Here is a 22203-nt window from a genome sequence, read left to right as displayed (position 1 = left end):
TACATACACACTAGGGAGGTGGGAATTAATCTAAATGATGTGTTCTGACATCCATGCCTATTTATGGGCTTTATACATTCTTAGGCATCTCCACATGAGTAGCTACTTTAAGTTTTTAGTTGAATCCAGTACCCATCAAGCAGATATTAGAGCACAGTTTATGAAAATACATGGATGCTTAGATATATATTCCAGACATGAAAGATCTTAGGGTTGCTAAAGAAATATAATGCTTTCATATTTTAAAGTAGTTATTTCTTGGGTATCTTTTTTCTCCAAACATTAGACCAAGCTGCATTGTTTACAAAAATTTATTCATACAAATTTTACACACTTTATATAACAGTTATCAAAGACCTAGTTATAGATATCATGTGTGTAATAATATTGGTTAAGATGTTTTTATAATCAGTTGCACACAAAATAAAAGCTTCAAGACTAACATCTAACTAAATTATCACTACATCATAACTCTGCTCCAGTTTAGTAAGGCTCTTGGCATTTCTAAAAAGTATACAAAAGATTAAACTGGGTGATCACTGTAAAATGCTTGCAACTAGCCACGGGAACACTAAATTAGACTTCATAAATAAAAGGTTAACTAGAGCCCTATTTCACCACTAACAGCTGACACAAATACAGAACACTCTGCCCATTATCCAAGAAACAAATAATTAAGACTAAAATGCAAGCTGATGTGTTGCAGCATTGTAGGGCCACTAAATAGCCATCTGTGATTCGTGGCGATTTAAAAGGCGAAGAAAGGCACTAAAGCTGCAAACTGCACCCCGTGTCACATTGCCTGAGGAGACTGAAGAATTAAAGCAAGATTGATCTTGTTCGCAGGACTCAGGCATAGAGCAATGCCTCTTTTTTCACTGTTTGCAATGTGATCTCTGGCAGCATCCACCCCGCCTGAGAATGCAAATACAATTCTGTTTTCTTTCCTGTAAGACTTCATACCGATCAAATCCATAAAAGAAAAGGAAAGGTCCTTTAAACTTTTACACATTAAACGCTTAATTTTTTTTCTCTTTTTTTCGCAAAAATTTGTGTTCTGAAATTTGGGAGATTGGCTGGTTTGCCTGTTGCTGCTTGAGCTGGTTGCTGGGTGAAGGTTCTTTGTTATAGAGATTATCCTCTATGTTCAAGAAATTGACAGGAAACAGACGTGCTTTCTTTAGCCAAGAAAAGATACCAGGGTGGGTTGTGGGAGCTTGCTTACCTCGCTCTGTATCACAGATATAAGATAGTACTCATACATATGAAGATGAGGTTTAAATGATTTATCAGTAAAACTGAGTAACATGTGAACACTACACATTCTATTATGACAGAGATTGGTTTTATGAAATAAATTTTACTAAGCAATAAGCCATAATGTAGAAAAATACATTTTACCTACAAACTCAATAAACAAGAAACAAAAGGTTCATATTTAGTGCATAATTACTTAGTGGTAGCTACACAGGAGTTCCTAAGCTTTTACAATAACTGCTTGCATCCAACAACCAAAAGTAAGAAGCATTCACAAGTTTAAGAGAAGCGAATGAAAAAAATGGTAAACAATACTTAAATAGTGCAGGAGGGTAGGAAGGAAGGGTCTCCAGAAAAGCCACAAAGGAAAAAGGTGGCTTTTACAAAGCAGGGTTCAAAGGGGAGGATCCTGGCCACTTCACGAGATGAGAAGCGTGGACAGCACTGAGAAAAACACATTGTACTTTGCATCCATCTCCAATCCCCAGCGCCCCAGATCAGACAGGCAGAGGACCTGCAGTGGACCGGACTTGCCCCCAGCCTCCCCGGAGGGGGCGTGCAGTCTCAAACTGTCCCTCTCCAGGGTCCTCCTCTGCCTCTGCTCTGCCTCTTCCGGGAAACCTCCATTTCCTTCATTTTGTTCCAATTGTCCTAACCTTGGGATTGTACGTTCCCTAGTGAATCCGGAAGTACAAAAAAGAGAGCTTCCTATCCAAGCCTCCCTCCTCTGTACAGTTCCTCAACTCTTCCCCCAGGGAGTGGCCTGAATTCTGGGGAGAAGCACAATTTAAATCGAGCTGTTGTTTGATTAGAATTTCTTTCTGGGCTGAGAGTCTGAAGAGACAAATACACATGAAAGGAGAATCAAAGAAAGGGAAAGTATTGGAATTACCACCCAGCCTGTGGGGCAGTGCCCACTCGAGTGAGTGAGGCTGGGACGGAAGCAGCCTGCCCCAGAGACCCCTGGGAGAGAATGCCCTTCAGCAATTCTTCAAATCACTACTCAATCTCCCTAGAGCAGGGCGTCATTGTTTATGTACAGTAGCAAATGGTCAATATTAACATTTTCAGGCCTGTTGTGGATAAAAATACTATCCTTTTAATTCCAGTTTACAAAAATAGGAGTAATATTCAAAACAATGATTGTCTTTTTTTCTATTTATTTTATATAAAAACATAAACAGCTCAGGCGAATTTTCAATCCTTGTGCACGCTTTGTATGAACTACTCTCTATTATACTTATATATATTCTTAATATGCTTATAAGATAATATCAATAATTGGTCCACAAAGTATATCTGTGCATTCTCTAGTGCTTTGTAAAAAGAAAACAATATTATTATCAAAATATTCATTTAATGGCTTTACTTCATACATAAATACATGTTTGGATAGAACACACGAGCGATGACTGTTCAGTCAGTTTGGAAAACGACTTTTCATTGTGTCAGGGTTGTATACACAGGGTAGCTGGAAACTCATCGCTACAAAAACGCTATTCGGCGTCCTTTGTTTTTAACCCTTTGTTTATACCTTTTCCCCAGGACGGCCGCCAAGTATTTCTTGACAGCCATTTGTTTCCGGTAGCGGCTGTAGCTGTCCGTGAAGATTCCGTCCGAGTGGCGCTTGGAGAGCGTCTCCGAGTCGTCCTCCGCGACGCCGCCTAGGTCCCCACTGCAAGGAAAGGGGTGGGACAGGGTGACCGGGCGGGAGACCCCGGCGAAGGCTTGGGAGCAGGCGGGCCCCACCCTGCCCGAGCCTCGAGCCCCGCGCTGCCTTCCTGGGCGTGCCAGCGGCAGGGCTGAGACCTGAGGATCCCCTTGGATCCTCCCTGCCCCCAGGATTTCCTGGCGCTAAATGCTACAGTGAGAGCCCAGGGTCAAATCCGAGAAACAGGCACGCGATTTCAGCCTTTCTCCGTCCCTGCCTTTGCAATAAACTGTCCTAACTGCTCAAGCCCCCGACCTACGAAGAAGATAACCAAAGGCTCCTAAAGGCCACGCTGGCTACTGCGTGGCGTTTGCATCGACCCCAGCACTCCTTCCGCATGCTAAGTTGAAAAATGTGATAATAATATAAGTCGACGGGCCGTGGGCAATATTTTTCACCGTATGAATTATTCATTGCGAAAATGTAATCTGTTTCCCCGTGGGCTTTATTAAAACGTTGCCTTCTGCTGAGACAGGCTCCACACACGCCCCAAACTCAGGTTTGCCCTAGCGTGAGCAAAAACTGTTCGTTTCCCTAAATTTCCAAATTTAACGTAGTGTTCACTTCGATTGGAATTTATAGTAAATGAAAAGCCCAACCCCAAAAACCTCAGGCCTAGAGGAAATTATAGCAAATCCTTCGGCGAACCTTGAAGGTTGTGAATGACTGGGGGGGGGGGTCCTCTTTTTTTTTTTTAATTCAAAAGGAATCAAAATCCCTGGGTTTCTTCCCTCTTTTCCTCTCACCGGGTCTCCGGCTCTCCCAGCTCCCCGCCAAACGTAAAGCGCCCCTTCCAAATCTCTGCCTGCGCCTGCCCACCGCGCCCCCAGACCCCGGGCGCAGCCGCACCGCGGCCCCACGCGCGCGCAGTATGCGGAAGCCGCCCCGCCCGCCCCGCGCGTGCCTGGCACCGCCTCCAACCCGCGCGCCCCATGCGCCCGTGAACTCCTTGGCAAACTCTTACCCCATGCCCCTGGCCGCCAGGAACTGCAGGTACTTCCTGGCAGACAGCTGATCCAGCACTCTGCGGTAGGCCTTGCTGAGCATTCCCCGGGCGACGTCTCTGACGGGGAGGCAAAGTGTGCGCCCGGGGTCCCTGCCTCGCCCCCCACCCAGCGGCAGCCCGGGAGCCCCTCCGCGTGCCCGGACGCGCGGTACTCGGGAATCGCTGCCGGGAGGCCCCCGGGAAGGGAGCCCGGGGTCCGGAGTAAGTCCTGGCCTCCCCGCCTGCCCAGGAGCACACTCGTCGACACGCCTCGGCCACCGACCTTTCGGTCCCCACGCGGCCCCCGGGGCCACGCGCATCCTCCCGTTACTAATTCCCTGCCGCTCTCGGGACCGGGCGGAGGGGACGGGCTTGGGGACGTAGGAGGCGGCCGCCCTGCCCCCAGCCGCCTGCCGGGCCGCGGTACCTGCGCTCCGCCGGGTCGTAGAGGTCGTGGGCGTCCTGCGGCGCGGAGGCGGGGCTCCCTGCGCCTGGCCGGCCCTCGGCCAGCAGCTCCTGCGGCGGGTTTCCGTCTTCTTCGTACGCCTCGTCCTCCGACCTGCGGAGCAGCCAGAAGGAGTGGTCCACGCCAAGTCCCTCCCCACCTCTTCGAGGACTCAAAGAAAGAGTCTCGCACGGATGCTCCTTCTCCACAAAGGTCCCCCAAGGAAAAGTCTTCTTCCAGGACGCGGTGGGGCGGAGACCCCCTTCCCTGGGCGGAAGGGTTGCCCTGCAGGGTAGCGGCCTCCGGAGGCCTCGGAAAGGGGCCCCCACACACCCAGCGTGCACGCCTCCAAGCAGTAGCGGGCTGGCACGAGAAGGGCTCTAGGGGAGGCCACGCTGACCCGAGCCGAGGCCCGCGGGGGGGGGGGGGCCCTGCGCTGGCCGGGGGGGGGGGGCGACGTTGGGTGTTGGGGTGCGCGGCGGCCAGCTCCGGCCGCCACCCCCACCAGAGCCTCGGAGCTCAGGGGAGCCCTTCCCCGCGCAGATGTAGGTCACGGAGAACCTCCAGCTTCTATTTTGGGCGGGAGAGGATCTGGCAGGGACATGAATAATAGATGCCCCTCAACTTAGCCGGTTTGGCGGCGGCTCACTTCTGTGGTGTGCCCAGGCAGAGTGCCCGGCACGCGGGACTTCGAGAACATTGAGGAGAAACGAGGGCTTGTAAGTCCGCGGAGTAAATAGGTGAAGCCAGTGTGTTAGCGATGGCTAGGTGGAAGGACCCCATCTGGATCCCAGGGCGCAGAGAAAAAAAGGGGGCCGAGAGCGAGCGCCCGGCGACCTCACAGCCACCCGTACCCACCGCCCGCATCCTTGAACCGGACGGAAAGAAATGGTTAAAACACGAAGCCCCATCGGGAGGCTCGGAATGCAGCCGGGGCCAGGGGCGCGCCCTGGGCAGGCTGGAGTCGCGCTTCGCACCCGGCTGGCCTTTCCCGCGTCCCTGGAGAGGCCGGGGCGAGGCCGGCGCGCCCCACTCTCAGCCCTTCCTGGCTGTCCCCCTCCGTCCTGGCCCCGGTGCCCCGACCCAGATAGTGGCAGCCCCTTTCGGTCGAACCCTGCGCCCAGATGCAGGAACCCTGAGGGAAGCCGGACCCCCTGGCTGCGGCCCCCGAGGCCAGGGCATCGTTCTTGGGCGCGGCTCGGAGGCTGGCAGGTCCCACGCTCCGGGCCGGCCCCGAGCGCTACCGGCTGCCCCGTGCGCTTCCCCGGTCCCGTACACTCGCGGGGTCTCTGGGGCTGCGGGGGGACCCAGCAGCGCCGACCGATTAGAAACCAGGTGTTGAGCGAGAGCCTGGACTTCTGCACCCTGAGGTGGGCGCTGCCGCCCTCCCGTCCCGCCTGCCCGCCCGCCCTCTTCCTCCTTCGCATCCGTCCCCTCCCTGCAGTCTCGTTCCTGCGCTTCCTACCCTCGAGTCGCTTTTCCTTAACCTTAGCCGCCTTACAACTCCCCCTCCCCAAGACCGTCTGGAACTCTGAGAGGCAGCTGGATCGCGGATCGCTAGAAAGAAGGCTCTTCAGGGGACCGAAAGCGAATGAGGTGAAGAAGGGCGGAGGAGAGAGAGACCCCGCCCCAATAGCCCAGAAGCAGCTGTAACAAAGCCGAGTCCGAGAGCTCCGCACTCAGGCCCCAGCCCGTCCCCGGGAGCTGAAGTCCACGGACTCGTCCTGAATCGGCGAAAGCGGCGCGGCTGGGGGGGCTGCCCTGCCCCTCCCAGGGGCCAGGCTGGGGCGGGGGAGGCTGGGTGGGCGCAGGGGGCTCCCCCGCTGCCGGGCCGGGCCGGGCGGGGGGCAGCCTGGTCTGCCCCGGCCCGGGGCGCACGGAGGCGCAGAGAGCGGCGCCCGGTAGCCTGCGCTGGGGAGCAGCAGGAGGGCGACCGAGAGGAGCTGTCTGGCGAAGGGAACCCTCGGCTCGGCCCAGGGGCACGGAACCTACCTGATCGCAGGGAACCGGAGTCCGGCGGCGGCAGGTGAGCCGTAGACGCCGCTGTGCATTATTATCCCATAGACCAGCAGGGCCAGCCTCGCTCCGCTGCACATGGTCATCCTGCGCAGGACGGGAAAGGGTGCAAAGCCGTGAGAAAGCCCCTGGCCTTCCGCCCTCCCGCCCCAGGAAACTCCGCGGGCCGAGGAGGGCGCGCGGCCCGGCTGCCTGTGAGCCCACCAGGCGCGGCCGCCTCTCGCTCGCTGTAGTTGGGGATGTACGAACACCTACCCGCGCCCAGCAGCTGGCCCGACCAGACGGGGAGCCAACTCTACCCCGACAACGAAGGGGGGGGGGGGGCCGGGGAGTCGTTTGCTTTGGTGAGAGTTTTCCCCCTTCGTGTCCAACTCTTACCGCTGCTAGGAGAGGGTGGGCTGCCAAGTGGGACGGCGGGCGGGGGGCTCCTGCAAGTTTCTGCGCCGGAATCACAAGCCGAAGGGCATCGCTGCCCGGCGTCGGGGTCTGAAGAGAAGCCGCAGGAATGAACAGGAGCGGCGGGCGGAGCCGGAGGACTTGTTTGCCGAGGCTTTCGTCTGGTGTCCAAAAGTTTGTAGACGCACGGAACTGGAAGGAAGCGCGACGTGGAGAGAAGGAAGGGGGCGAGGAGCGAGAGGGAGAAGGAAGAAAGAGGAGGCGGCTACCTAAGGGGAGGGGGGAGCAAAGTGGCCGAGAGTCCGCTGGGAGAAGAAAGCAGGCGAGGAAGGGAAAAGGGGAAAGTCAAAGGGGAAGGGGAGGGAGGAAAGGAGAGGCCGGCGAGTGCAGCCGGCCCGGTGGAGCCGCCGGCCAGGCAGCTGCCGGGACTGGGTAGCAGCGCCTGGTGCGCGCTGAGGTCTTCTGGCTGCGTCTGGAGTTGCGGCTTCTGCGGGTGCTGCCGGCGGTTGCAGAGGTGACCGGCCTTCCGCTCGGTTTATATATGCAGTTAGCAAGAATCTACCCGAACATGGTTTTAGGAGCGTCCTCTTTGTCAACATCTGCCTGCCTATTGCCTTTAAGTACAGAATATTTTGTTGCACTGTTGCGCTCCGATTTTTATTCATGAAATGACTTCCTTTTTTTTTCAGTCACGTAATGATCGGGTATCAGAAAAAAGACGTCAGCATCCTAGTCCCTCAAGGAATGTATTAACTATTCTGTGCTGTCCTCTAGGATGATAAGATCCGGAGTCATCGACTTCTCATAAACACCTTTCACTCATACAATCCAATTTTTAAGAAGTCCAATTATTTTGATGGTTTCCAATTTCACCCATTTCTCAAGGACGGGTAAAGAATTTGTAGAATTTCCAGGATGGTTAAAGGTCATCTTTTTAACTCCATCCACACTGTTTCTCTTTACTTCTTCATCAAGCCCTACTAGCGAGAGCTCTGGTCTCTGGAATTAAGCACCACTGAGCTCTCCTATTAATAAATTTAATTTAGATCTCCTAATTTCTTGCGTATGTTCTTTCAGATGGACCATTAAACGTGGAAGTCGTTTTGTTTTTAAAGGGAGGTCTTGGAAGATTTTTCAGTAAATCTCTAGCGAGTCTGGCTGTCTTGACAGTCTGGCTACAGAGGAATGATCAGGGCTCAGGCTGTCTGGAGCTGTTCCTGCTCTGGGTGCTGAACTCCCCAGGCCCAGATGCTGCAAGCATTGGAAATTGTCCCCAGTTTAATTTGCACCAGAGCCTGGAAATCTGAAGATTTGGCAGTGGTGCTGTTAATGTGACAATTCATTGTCTAAATCGCCCCGCTGCTCCGATCTATCCCCCCTCGAGGTGTCTACGAATGCTCTACCATCTCAATACTTGCTTTAGACTTAACTGAAAAAGCGTTCTGTGTCTCTTGTTAGTCCTGGTGTTTGGCCCTCCAGGTCTCCTGTTTGTACACCTTCACACTTTCTGTACCTCTTGCTGATTTTAAAAATTGAAACCGTGACATCACGTTTTCCACAAGACTTGAAATTTTAAGAATTGGGGGGTGAGAAATATGCTTTTTACACTCTCTTTACAAGTTAAATTCTGTTTGGGAAAAATATAGGCAGACTGGGAAAGCAGGATTCCCAGTACAAGTTCCTTTGCTGAGGGTTTTTAACGGGAATCCCTCCCTTGGGACTGGCTAAATTATTTTAACTGAAAATGACATGAGGAGGGGAAAGCAATGGGGGAAGACCATATCTACCCTAAACCTTACAAGTCCCCAAGTAATTCAAAAAGAGTTATAAATGTGTACTCCAGTAAAAGGTCTTAGGTCTATTTCTTCTAAAAAGGAAATAGACTCATCAGTAACCATTAGTGTATATTTTAATTATTGGATCTTACACAAAAATTAGAAGGAATGTCAACTGAGAGTGTTTCCTGTTACTGTGATTTGGATCTAACACTTAAATAAGCAATATTAGTGCTGAGTACTTTTTCCAAGCCCCATTTCTCATTCCCAATGCCATTCCCACTCTTTTCGATGAAATACTTCCTCTGAGAAGGCAAAGTTTTTCTATTTCCATGAAGGACCCCGAACTGCCTGCCTCTTCTTAATTTCTCCCTAGCCGTGCTCAAGTGCCTGCCTTCAGTAATGCTCCAAACCACACTGACAGGAAATGTACGTCTCTGTCTGCTGCGTGTGTCTGCTGACCTGTGTTGCGGTGTTTACATGGGTGTGTTTGTGTTCCGCCACGCCTCTGCTCACACACAAAGAGCCCTTGGTGAACAGGAGCAGACCCTCAAGCTGAGATGCCTTTCTTACTAAAGCACCCAAAGCTGTCACCCACTGTGCCTTTCCTGTCTTCCTATTCGCACGTCAAAGGTGAACCCCATTAAAATCCTCTTTCCTCCCACACGAATTCTGAAGAGAGTCCATCCTGGAGAAATATTTGCAAATTTCCAAGACTCCTTCTGAATTCACCACTCAACTTTAGTAAAGGGAGCCACCATGTGGGGAGTTTGTTGACTTCACAGCCTATTAAAGGGGAAGAGGCACAGACCCTAGTGACTTCGTGGGGAATGAGCTGGTGGCTCCCAGGCCCCTGCAGCGGGAACTGTTGCCCTGCCTGACAAAGGCTGTGCTACTTGCTCTTCTGGGTTTAAGTATTCTCAAGCGCCCCAAAATCACAAGTCTCGAAGTTGGACCCCACTCACTGGAGTGAACGACTAAGCAGAGAACTTGAGATTCTCGGTCCCTGAGCTCCAGAACACCAAGACCCATCCTCTGTCCCTGGGCACAATCTGAAGACCAGACCAGCCCCACCCATATCTGCCTCAGGGACTCAACTGCCAGTGGGATCATCCCATGGGTTAGGAGCTTTCCTAGTCTTGAAAATTCTGGCCCAAAGTTGGGGGTCCAGGAGAGGCAGGAGCTGAAGAGGAGAGGCTAGGAGCCAAGCATTGGCAGGGGGAGCCGAGAACTGGGGGAGTCTGGGGTGCCCCTCACCCCCGCCTCACTAAACCCTCCTACGAACAGGAGAGTGCGGGCCCTTTCTGCTTTCTTTTGGGTGGAGAGTGAAGTCTCTCAAGATCCAAAACTACACACGCACACTCCCCCTCCAAAAGACAAGTTTGCTTCTAATCTCCGGGGGGCTCCAGTCCGGAGCCGACAGCATCCAGGCGAGGGGAGGGAGGTGAGTCTGGGTGCCCCTGGGGCAGCGAAGGGAGAGCAACCTGTCTACCCAAAACACCAGGCAGGAGGCCGGCATCAGCTCTGCGCTGGCGAGTAGCTTCAAGGAGAAGAGGATCGGAGGACCCGGTGGGAAACCACAGCCAGGCTCCTGTTAATTACCCTGCTGACGCCCGGTTTAAAGGGCAGGGCGGAGCCTGGCTCCCAGAGCACCTTTCCTGAGAGGCCAGAGGAGGAAGGGGAGGAGGAGGAGGAGGAGAGACAAAGCAAGGAGAAAGCCTCCTAAATTTATTTTGTTCTTGCCTAGTTTCTCTCCCAAAGGGATTTTTCCATCCTCCTGCGGTGACCTCCAGATTACCTGTATCTAATTTTTTATAAGATGTGTGGGTGAGGGGATGGGGTTAGAACTTTCTATTTGCAGATAACACAAAAGAATTTCAAGACTTCTTTCCAACACTCCCAGTCCTTCCCCCAACCTTTACCAGAGCCCTTCCCAGGCGGGCCAAATTTCTCTCCAGACTATCAAAGCAAAGAATGTCGTTAGCTGGAATCATCTTCAGTTAGGAAAGTTAGAGGAGCCAGGGAGCGCTTCGGAGTGGGAGGTCTCACCAGTGTTCCCCTGAGTCAGAGTGACAGAAGCCGCCTGGGGCTAAAACCCTGACTTATCACGAAGAGGCTCTCGGAAATATTTGCTGGAAATTTCAGGTCCCTGATGTCTCAACTCCTTTTATTCCATTAGTCTTTCAGATGTGAAAACAATTCTTGATGGGAAATGGTGAATACTAACTAAAAGTCAAAATAACACTTCCTTGAATTGTTTTTCCCAATGCATTTGCCTTTCTGATAGTCAAGCCTTGAGCCTTGAATGAACATTTTATTCAAAGAAATCTTTAGCCTTGGAAGAAGTATATTTTTGTACTCAGACAGGAGAAACACATCTAGAATATTTCCTGAGAGTTGTGATTTACAGGTGGTTTCACAACTATAGCAAATGCTAGGGCCAGGGATTTAGCTCAGTGGTTCCAGCGCCTGCCTTGAAAGCACAAGGTCCCAAGTTCCATCCTCGGTACCAAAAAAAAAAAAAAAAAATGCTATAATATTTGTATTGTGCTGTCTCTCCCAGGATCCACTCGCTGAACCATCTCCAATCTGGAAAGCTACACCATTACAAGGGAATCTCCATCCTGCTCCTTCCTTGCAAATCAGTGGTGAATTATGTGACTTTTGGCCTTTAAGCAGATCCATGAGATGGAGCTCTCAGATAAAGAGATTTCTGCTACTCTCCTTCTGCCATGGTTTCCACATATCAGCTTCCCTTTCCTCACCTATTCAGGGCTCCGCAGTGTCCTTCACTACCACTATCTCCATGTCCAAACCCCATCAGATTTTTTTAACCATATAAAAGGACAGGTATAGCTTGGCACTGTAACACATGCCTGTAATCCCAGCACTTGGGAGGCTGAAGCAGGAGGATCACAGTGAGTTCAAGGCCAGCCTGGGCTACATAGCGAGACCCTGTCTCAAAAAGACAAAACAAAAAAGGACAGGTTTGCATAAAGCACGCTCAAACATTCCTAGTATAAATGATACTAAATCAAGATTAGAAAAATCATGCATTCTGATTCTATTCAGTACTTAGCATAAGAAACCAGCTCAGCTGAGCAAGCTCACTGAGGAGCATCATGCTGACCTCTGAACAACAAAAATGAATTATAACACTGTATTGAGTTTCACTCTAAACTTTTTCTCTTCTGACTCTTCCAGAAAGTGTGATGACTAATGACTCACTTCATACTGGTGACACCTGTAGGGTAACCCAAATGTTCTGCCGCAGAGTGTCATGGCACCGCTGACTGGACTGCCTGCCTCACGCATCCCTGAACTCACCATGCACTAAGGGGCAATGAGTGAACCCGGCATGTGTCACGGTTTCTCTGCCCTTCAGAACACAGTGCCTCAGCACTCTGAAAACAAGCAGGAGAGGAAAGCTGTCCAAACCACCAGAGCAAAGCGGCCCTCTCTGATCTGAGCACAAAATTGCACATTCACAGGGCCAAGGGATTTTCTTGGTTGTTTTGAGATACAAAACAGATACCCAAGAAACAAACACCAGGATGTAAACTGTGCCAGAGTTTGGGTGATTTCAAGTAGTACATACATGTGAGTCTTCTAAAGCCTAATTCTCCAAATGTTAGTTTACTTGTTCACAAAATATATACTCCAGACTGCACTGCCTGGCATCTGCCAGATTCTACCAAGACGAGTTCCAGAACATCTCCTCTTAAAAGTCCTCTCATTTCAGTCTAAAGCTTCTGCTCTTGTATGGCTTAAATGCAGGAGGAAAAGCTTGGAGAATATCCAGGAAGTCCTATACCCTAAATGAGTTTCTGAGACAGCTTTGGAAAATATTGAAAGAGGAATCTGTGTGTAAAATAAAACAAGGTTTTTATGTGCAGACCAAAAGATTTTGCTCCTTAAATTCATATCATCCCAAATCTCTGCCCTCTGGGCTCAGACTGTATTTGTAATAATTTTGTTTTTCATTGTCCCTCTTACTAGCACCATGTGTTAATAGCTCTGCCCCTACACCCCTCTGTGTAGGGGTTGAACCTAGGATCTCCATATGCTAGGCAAACATTCTACAACTGAGCTGTAAACTCATCCTATACAAATACTTTTCAGGTCATCATCTTTCTCTAAATATATACAAGCATGATTTTCTTTAAACCTTTTATCTGCATGGAACCTGATTATATCTGTCCATGAGTTACTACTTAAATTTTTAATTATTATTTCTTTAAGTTATTTTAAATCTTTTCTTTCAAAGGAGCCACATGATGTTACTACTCCCCAGTTAATAATAGCATAGTAACTGTTGAGGGAATATTTATTGTGCTAAGTGTTTGAATTAGGGTTATTCCCACCCACAACAATCTACTTTGTAGACACTAATATTACTTCCATTTTACAGGTCAAAACTGAGGATCAAAGAAGTGAGTAACTTACCTGAATTCAGATTTAACTCTCAGTGACTCCCAAGAGTTTTATTGGCCATAGTATGTTACATTGGTTTACATATATATTGTCTTTAGAGTTGTTATAAATACAAATTACTGGTTAAAATCAGCTTTAATCTGTGACTTGACTCAACTGGAAAGAAAATCTGTTTCTCATTGATTTTCCAATTAAAAATCATGTTTAATGTAATGGAAATCGAATGCTATTAGCACAGTTGAAATCAGCTAAGTTAGGCTATAAACATCACAGTTACAGGTTTTACAGAATAGGTATGCTTCTTTTAAAATGAACATTAATAGTATGCCACATGTTGTCATTGACACATACCACATTGTTCAAGAGGTCAAAAATATTGCTGTGCCAAGTCATTTAAAATGATTTCTTACTTCAGAATTCAGCAAAAGTTTTAGTGATGTATTTAAGTATAAAAAAAATTCATTACTTCTAAATTCATCACTTAATGTCCATTATATCATCAATGTATCTTATTAAATCATCATGTAATTCAATACCACAGAAGACTTGTGATTGCCAGTGAGTCAAGACTTTGTGAGTCAAGTAAGATGATGTATATAAAAATGTTTTCAATAATAGATCCTAGACCGCTAAGAAGGAAGGGAAATCAACATTTATGAAGCTCCTTCTGTGGTAGCAATGATATTCTCTTCATTAGCCAACATTTTTTAAATTTAATCCTCTTATTGTCCTGTGAGATAGGTATGGTATTAATATTGCTATTTTTATTGATAGATGAATTGGGGATCTTTTTTTCTCCACTAAAAATAGTTTATTTATCAACAGAAGACCCAAAACGGGGTGGGGGTGGGGGGCAGGAATGAGGCCCCAGCTGCTGCTCCAGCTCCCTGGCTTTCTCTGCTCCCCCCCACCCTGCTGGAGGAAGGATTGTGCGAGGCCAAGAATCGGCGCCATCATTATCATCCTAACACGCTGAAGTTGTCCAAGTTTCCCCAGCAAATTGTGCCACAGGGGTTGATATTAATGAAAAGAATTACTCCGGCAAGCACAGTGACATACCTGGCTTGGACCCAGCCTCTGGCAGGGAGCGAGCGGGGACTGTGACAAGGTAAAACAGCAGGGAGGGCGGCAGGTCTCTCTGGGAGTCCCATTCCAGCCTCCCTGGCAGCCCTACCAGAAGGTGCCAGCTCCCTTGGCCCCAGCAGCAGCTGCCCACTCTCCACTGTCCCCACAGCCACTGGCCAAGGTTGGAGCCAGGCTGGAGCTGTCCCAGGAGGGACTCATGAGCTCCCCCAGTTCTCAAAGTCCCTTCCCAGGCGGGTCCCTCTGCCACAGCCCCGGGCGGCTATGGGGCCATGAACTCGCGGCTGAGGTAAAGGAACGTTCCTGGAAGGGTAAGCGCGATGCCCATGTAGCTGAGGGCGCTAAGATGGCTGCGACACAGGATGCGGGGGAAGATGAGGCTGCCCACGACGGAGGGGAGCTCCTGCCAGCAGCCTCACCAGCGCTGCCACAGCCACTAAGCCGGCCAGGCCTCCTGAGGACCTGGGGACCTCCTTGGACCCCTCGGGGGTCCAGCCATGGCCATTTCCAGTCACTGCTGCTGTTTCAGCTGAGGCCCCCTGCCTTCGTGGTGCCACCGAGGACAGCGGGCATCCGCACAAGTGGGGCAGGGGCAGGAGGCAGGCTGTGGGCCTGGCCAGACCTGGTGACGGGACCTTGGGCCAGTCCCACGTGAGGGCACCGATGCCCTTCCGGGCCCGGCCCGCAGAAGTCTGGAAGCTGAGCTGACCGTGTTCCCCAGAACCCACGGAGCCGAGGCCATGGCCGCTGGGGAGCCAGGGACTCTGGTGTCCAAGCCCGGCCTAGGAAGCTCCGCAACCTCTCCCGGTCCTCCCCTCCCGGTGTCCGTGCTCTGCTCTTCGATGGACCCCATTTTCCTCCCCTCCTCTTCCATCCCCAGGCCGTGAGAGTGGATTCCTTGATTCCCAGAGCTCCAGGCCTGGCCCAGGTCAGTGCTCCGCACCTGGTGGTACCCGAGGGTCCCAGCTGGCCGCCTCCCCCCGGCTTGGCTTCCCCAGGGCTCGGCTCTGGCTCCAGGTGCCTCCGGCTGAGGCTCTGAACTGGGAATCTTGAAGCTTAATTAACTTGCCCACAGCCCACAGTTAACAAATGAAAAAAATCAAATTTCAAACCCAGGACCAACTATTGCCAAATTCAGTGTGCTTTCTTTCAGCCATTTGACCCCTCTGTTATTGCTATAGAATTGCCACTATTGATAAAGGGAGAAGAAGCACAGGTTTTTTTAAAGTACATGATTATCTAACAAAACATCAGCCTGAAGGCCCTAGTTTTTGTTCTTCCTTTTTCCCTAACATTTTAAGATAAATGAAGTTACAAGTACAGATAAGTTATCATTTCCAATAACATTTTAAGAACGATAAGTAGTGAACAAGTTCCACTCACAGAATTTTTAAGTGAATAAAGTTGCAGCAATTAAAATAAGGTGGTATTGATGAAATAATAGATCAAAGAATAAATACATCAAAGTATATAAATATAAAGAATTAAATACTAGTATCTAATTTCCAGTGGAGACTAGAAGGCTGGGACAACTGACTATCCTTTAGGAGAAAGAGAAACAGTAGATTGATGCTTTATATTCTACACACATTAAATATATCCAAATTGATTAAAAAGATAAATTTTAAAAATCACAAGAATACTAGAAAAAATATAAATAATTCTAGAATTATAAAAGAAATTTTAAGATCTGTAACCAAAACTAAAACATAAAGGAAGAGATTGATAAACTAAAACATTTTTTTAAATTTCTCTGTGTTAAAACAAAATCCATACGCCAGGTATAGTAGCCACATCTGTAGTCTCAGCTACTTGGGAGGCTGAGGCAGGAGGATCACTTAAGCAGCAGGATTTGAAAACCACCCTCAGCAAGGTAACAAGACCTTGTCTCACAAAAAGAAAACAAAATCTACAAATAAACTTAAATAACATACATGTAAACTTGGGGGAAAAATATTAGCATCATGTATGAAAAACAAAGAATTCAATTTTCAAAATATGAAGAGCATTTATCCATAAAGAAAATACAATCATACATAAATTCGAAGTTGGTAACAGTCATAAACAAGCAATCTATAAAATTAGAGACATGAATGGTCAATAAATTTTTTTTGTCAATAAATTTGCAAAAATATCTTCAAGAGAAATTTTCCATTTTCCAAATGGACAGGCAATTGGGCCAGTATCCTCCTCTTTTGTTAGAAATTACATAATAGTATTTATTTCTTTATATTTATGTATTTTGTATTTAGTCCTTTGACCTGCTAGAGATAGCATGATCACACAAGTATAAATTAACATATATACAGAGAGAGAGAGAGAGAGAGAGAGAGAGAGAGAGAGAGACAGAGACAGATGTATACAGAATCTGCCAAAAAATATACACACTTCAGGAAAAGAAAAACAGTATGATGTTATTTCAACAGAAGATGTTACCCTCCTATGGGGACCCTAGAGGATGTCTCATATCACAGAAAACCCGCTACACTGCCGGCCCTTAGAGAAGAAATTGAAAATGCATGTGCAGCAATCTCAGTGAGCAAGGTCACCCAAGGAGCAGTTTGCTGTACTAATAAATATCTGGAATCTCATGGCCACTACTTTGAGCACCTTTGGTCATTGTCGTGGCCAAACGTCACTTGTATTAACCTCATGATGTCTCGATAAATTTAGTATTAAAATATTAACACAAAATACCAAATAGTTTCTCTAGTGTGAGAAACCGAAAGTGTGAATAAGGACTAAAAGGTGTAATAGATAATGTGAAATAGGAAGAAAAGGGGCAAAGGGGAAGGGGAAGTGGGAGGGGTAGGAGAAAGGAAAGAAAGGAATGGAATTAATATGAGAAAATGAAATAAAAGGAAACAAGTCTTTGTAAATAGGGAGGGATGGAGGGGTTGAAGGGAGGGCAGGGGAAGGGGGAAAAATAAGAACCAAGATGTCCTCCTCTATACAATGCTTACTGGTTACACTCCATTTGCAAATGGTCCTGATGATACACCCGAGGAAATATTGGCACAAATAGGTAGCAGAAAATTCTCACTCAGTGGTGGTTACTGGAATTCTGTTTCAGATACCACAAAGGACCTGGTATCAAAGATGCTTCATGTAGACCCTCATCAGAGACCGACTGCTGCTCTTGTGCTCAGACATCCTTGGATTGTCCACTGGGACCAACTGCCACAAGACCAACTAAACAGGCAGGATGCACCACATCTAGTAAAGGGTGCCATGGCAGCTACTTATTCTGCTTTAAACCGTAATCAGTCACCAGTTTTGGAACCAGTAGGCCGCTCTACCCTTGCTCAGCGGAGAGGTATTAAGAAAATCACCTCAACAGCCCTGCGAAGTGACCTCAGTGAGATATTTGGTACCGTGGTGTAAGCTGATAGCACAAGTTCTGGCGACAGGTAGCACATATCTGAGCGAGACCTGCAAAGACATACTGTCCCCGCTGGTACCCATAATGCTGCTGCTCCCTGCTGCTGCTCCTGCTTTCTTCTCTTCTCGCTTTAAATGATTGTTAGCAAGTTAGATTTTCCTGGAGCTTTGGATGAAACATGATGAAGATATATTCACGAATCAACAAGGAAAATAATGACAATATGAGTACCACCTAAAATACACTGAATAAAGTACTCTACACCATATAGCATTGTTTTTATAGAAAATATTTCATGTCCCTTAAATATTCTTTGTTAGTGATAGGGATGGCCAGTTTATGTTAAGCACTTAGCTTAAACAATCCATTTATACTAGCACTGTATCCCTTGTGCCATCCAACCTTTTGTATGTTTTTGTAAACAGTTCATATACAGTACATTTCTGTACTGCTTTCTGTAATGTATACATGCCTTGTTTAACTTGGAATCTATTATTAATCGACTATTAAATTTGGATAAATGGTTCACCTGGATTAACAGTATTGTTGGACAGCCCTAAAGATGGCCAGATTGTGGAACAGCTGTTGAGTGGAACAGCTGTTGAATATAACACTTTCAAAATGTACATATCTCCCCCCCCCCAAAAAAAGAACCAAGAGAGATTATGTAAAGGTGCAAATTTCCAATGTCATGATATTGTAGACCTAAAGTGTACCAATAAAATTTTTTAAAAATAAAATAAAATATTAACACAAGTTTTTCTTTCCCTGAAGTGTGTATACATTTTTTGGCAGACTCTCTCTATATATTTATAGCTATAGATAGATACATAGATAGGTAAAGCTTTTGTTTCTATTCTAGGGATTGAGTCCAGGGCCTCATGCATGCTAGATAAGGGCAAAAATATCATTTTTAATCTAACAAATAGGAATGATTTATTAAATTCTAGGTTGCACTGTCCAACACACTTGGAAACTTACCCTCAAGCAGTGCTGGCAGGAGTGTTATTGATCCAACTTGTCCAGGGAGCAGTTTGTCAATTATGCATAAATTTAACCCACTGATTTTACTTCTGTGAGTTTATGCTCAGGAAATAAGCAACCATGAATCTGTCCAAAGATTAACTACAACTCTATTCATAGCACCTCTGGTTATAATACAGACCATCCGAAAACAACCATAAACTGTCCCACTACAGAGAATTCACTAAATTTCTTTTAGTACATCCCTATAAAGAATCATAATTTCTATGGTAGAATGGTGAAATAAAATGATGCTATAGAAAAACCTCTAATGACATGAGATGTTTATATTATGTCATTAAAAAGACAGAAAACAACTTACAAACCCACGTGCACAATACCAATTTTGTAAAAACAAAACATGTATACCCATACATCAGGAAGAGTACAAACCAAGACAGTGAAATGTTCATCACTAGTGTTGGAATTATGAAGGAAACCCTGAGTTGTGTTTATTTTCTTATATTTATTCATTTTTTTCTTAAAATCTTTTAAATAAATATTTTCACAATAAAAAAGTATGAGATTTGATTTTAAATACATGTCCAGTGTATGACTTTTCTTTATTATATTTCCAGTAAAAGTGTACTTCCGCTTTGTTAAAGGTTCTTTTGTTTTATACCAAGCTATTTGATTCTTCTCCTTATGTGACCTTTGACCTCCACTGGGAAGGAAGCTAAAAGCAAACCAGGACAGAAGGAGGAGGCAGAGAACTAAGCCAACATATTAAAGGAGCAGGTGGGGGAAGAAACAGCAGAAGGGAGAGCCAGGCAACACAACCACCAACAGTGGCCGTTTCCGGTGTACAGATTGAATCATCTGGTGTGCAAGTCATTACTGATAAGATTAATTGACTGTGCTGACTCAAATTCATGCTGAATGGGGCTGAGCTGTATCTTGGAAGTATAGTTTGTCCTATATTATTCAGAGGTGGGTCATGTACCTTGTGGGGTTTTTTCAGGATATGGTTCCCTCCTGATCCAACTCTGTTGTCGTGTCTTGTGGGACCAATGAGGTCCAGATACCTGATTAGTGTCTCCTGGACCCCTCACCTCCATAAAACACATCTCTCCATGTCACATCTGGCAGCTATTGTTGTCAGGGCTGGAAATATCTAGTGCATGGTCAGCTGTGATGCCGGGCATTACATTTGAGGCTGTGAGTCCGAAGTTTCTGGAGGTGGCATTATGAACTGTTCCCCGCAGCAAAGACAGACTGACATCCTACCTCCCAGTGCCTCAGAATGTGACCTTGTTTAGGAATAGGCTCTTTGTAGACATAGTCAAGATGAAGACACGAGGTGGGCCCTAACCCACTATAACTCATGTCCTTGTAAAAGGAAGAAATTTGAACACAGACACAGATATGCACAAAAGAAAGGTTATGTGAGTATCAGAGTTAGTGCTGCCCCGTACCAAGAACACTGGGGGCTACCAGGAGCTGGAAAAGGTGGAAAGGTGATATCCAGATGATGTAGTCCCTCCCTCTCTGTATCAGTCAGTGTTCATTAGAGGAACTGATTTAATATAAGATACATGATGGATGGATAGATAGATAGATAAATAACTAGAGATTTACGAGGTCGGCTTATAATGGCCGCCCACAGAGTCAGGTGTGGAAGAGTGCAAAAGGGCCATCTGCCCGCTGGAGAGCCAAAGGACCCAGTCACAAGTCAAAGGCCTGGAGCTCCCCTCGCAGTCCCATGCAAATCCTGTCAGGAAGCCTAAGGGTCTGTCCTGGAAGCCTGGAGACGGATGCCCAAAGGTGACGGTGAAGACTGGAGCTCCTCCGAAGCAACAGAAGGAGACTTCCTTCTTTCCCTTTTGATTCCACCCAGGGTAGAAGCCCATTGGTTGGTGTCTCCCACACCCAGCGTGAGTCCTCCCCCTTCTGTATGTCCATCATCCAGACACAACCCGAACCGTGCTAAACCAATCAGCAGGCATTTCTTCCTAAAGCTGACACCACTGTTAACTATCACACTTTCCAAAACAAAGAGGCACATAATTCCCAAGGGATGCTGGGAAATACCACAAGGCCTCCTAGTGCACCCAGGCTGTCTGGCTTCCGGAGAGCTCGTCATGAAGAACCGAGGGTCTCAATCCGAAAATGGGCATCTGAAATGAACAGACATTTCTCAGACAAAGAAGTAGAAATAGCAAATAAATACATGAAAAAATGTTCAACGTCACTGGTCATTCGAGAGATGCAAATGAAAAGAAAGCTGAGATTCCACTTCACTCCAGAAAGAATGGCTGCTATCATGAAATCAACCAATAACAAATGCTGGCGGAGCTGTGGGGAAAGAGGAACCCTGCTCCACTGCTGGTGGGAGTGTAGACTGGTGCAACCACTGTGGAAATCAGTATGGGGATACCTCAAAGAACTAGGACTGGAAGTCCCATTTGACCCAGTTATTCCTCTGCTGGGCATCTTCCTCAAAGAATTAAAAGAATCATACCACAGTGATCTATGTGCACCCATGTTCATAGCAGCACAATTTGTGATAGCTGAAACTTGGAAACAGCCCAAATGCCCATCAACTGGAGACTGGATAAAGAAAATGTGGGTTTTTTTATAAAATGGAGTACTACTCAGCCATAAAAAATGAGAAATTAGAGACATTTATAGCTAAGTGGATGCACATTGAGGCGATACTCTTAAGTGAAATAAATAGGACACACATGTATAAATACCAAATAGTTTCTCTGGTGTGAGAAACTGAAAGTGTAAATAAGGACTAAATGTATAATAGGTAATGTGAAATAGGAAGAAAAGGGGCAAAGGGGAAGGAAGTGGGAGGGCTAGGGGAAAGGATAGAAGGGAATGGGATTAATATGAGAAAATGGAAAACTAGGAACAAAATCTTTGTAAATAGGGAGGAATGGAGGGGTTGAAGAGAGGGCTGGGCAAGGGTGAAAAATAAGAACCAAGAGAGACTATGTAAAGGTGCAAATTTCCAGTGATGAATGTCATTATATTGTATACCTAAAATGTACCAATGATTAGAATGAATAATCGATGATGCAAAATAGGAAGAAAAGGTCCAAAGGGGTAGGAGTAGTGGGAGGGGCAGGGGAAAGGAAAGAAGGGAAAGGAAAAATGCTGAGAAATGGAAAAAATGGAAATAAAGTCTTTGTAAATAGGAAAGAGTGGAGGGGGTGAAGGCAGGGCTAGGAATGGGGAAAAAATAAGAACCAAGATGCATTATGTAAAGGTACAATTCCCAATGAGAAGTATAATTGTGTTCTATACCTACAATGTACCAATAAAAGAATGTAACAACAACAACAACAAAGAACCGAGGGTCTGCTTCTACCTGCAGGTGAAGACAAACTTGAGCTTTGTGCGTACACGCTCAAGTTCCATTTTGCCATCACTTTTCACCTTTAAACAGAAAAATGCTGGCCTTCCTCACAAGGTCACTACATGGAATTCATATCTTAAGACATTAGAAGCAGTTTACAAGGGAGGAGGGAGCACTACATAAATACAGCCGAACCATGTAAGATGACAGCCATAATAGACAACATGAGCAGAGGAGGCTATGGGGCATAATACGTTAGGCCAGTTGTTAACCCTGCTACTTTTTAAATGCTCTACAATCTCCCGATGCTTCTTGAGAGTGTGAAGACAGCACGCTCAGACTCTGGTGCGCAGACAGAGTGTGGTGCTGTTTCCATGGTTTACATACTG

At 47.0% G+C, this 22203-nt stretch overlaps 1 protein-coding gene and 1 long non-coding RNA gene across 3 annotated transcripts in view; both read right to left on the bottom strand.

Annotated features, from left to right (window-relative positions):
- Window positions 1–296: 296 nt before the first annotated feature.
- On the bottom strand, window positions 297–7415 carry Adcyap1 (adenylate cyclase activating polypeptide 1). Its single transcript, XM_004853182.4, has 5 exons — window positions 6793–7415; window positions 6391–6501; window positions 4381–4512; window positions 3933–4031; window positions 297–2932 (listed from the first exon to the last, which is right to left on the bottom strand). The coding sequence occupies exons 2-5, from the start codon at window positions 6498–6500 to the stop codon at window positions 2743–2745; spliced, it is 531 nt and encodes a 176-aa protein (XP_004853239.1). The 5' UTR covers window position 6501; window positions 6793–7415; the 3' UTR covers window positions 297–2742.
- Window positions 7416–15859: 8444 nt separating this feature from the next.
- Window positions 15860–22203, bottom strand: part of LOC110350837 (uncharacterized) — a 42007-nt gene continuing 35663 nt past the window's right edge. For both annotated transcript variants that reach the window (XR_002397739.2, XR_015444444.1), the window contains one exon: window positions 15860–20624. This is a non-coding gene — a long non-coding RNA (uncharacterized LOC110350837). The remainder of the gene's footprint in view (window positions 20625–22203) is intronic.

This window comes from Heterocephalus glaber, unplaced genomic scaffold (genome assembly GCF_053883595.1).
Source record: "Heterocephalus glaber isolate CG9 unplaced genomic scaffold, H.glaber_assembly_v1.0 deba00000331, whole genome shotgun sequence".
In the NCBI taxonomy this organism is placed as follows: domain Eukaryota; kingdom Metazoa; phylum Chordata; class Mammalia; order Rodentia; family Bathyergidae; genus Heterocephalus; species Heterocephalus glaber.
This window is presented reverse-complemented; position numbering and strand designations above follow the sequence as displayed.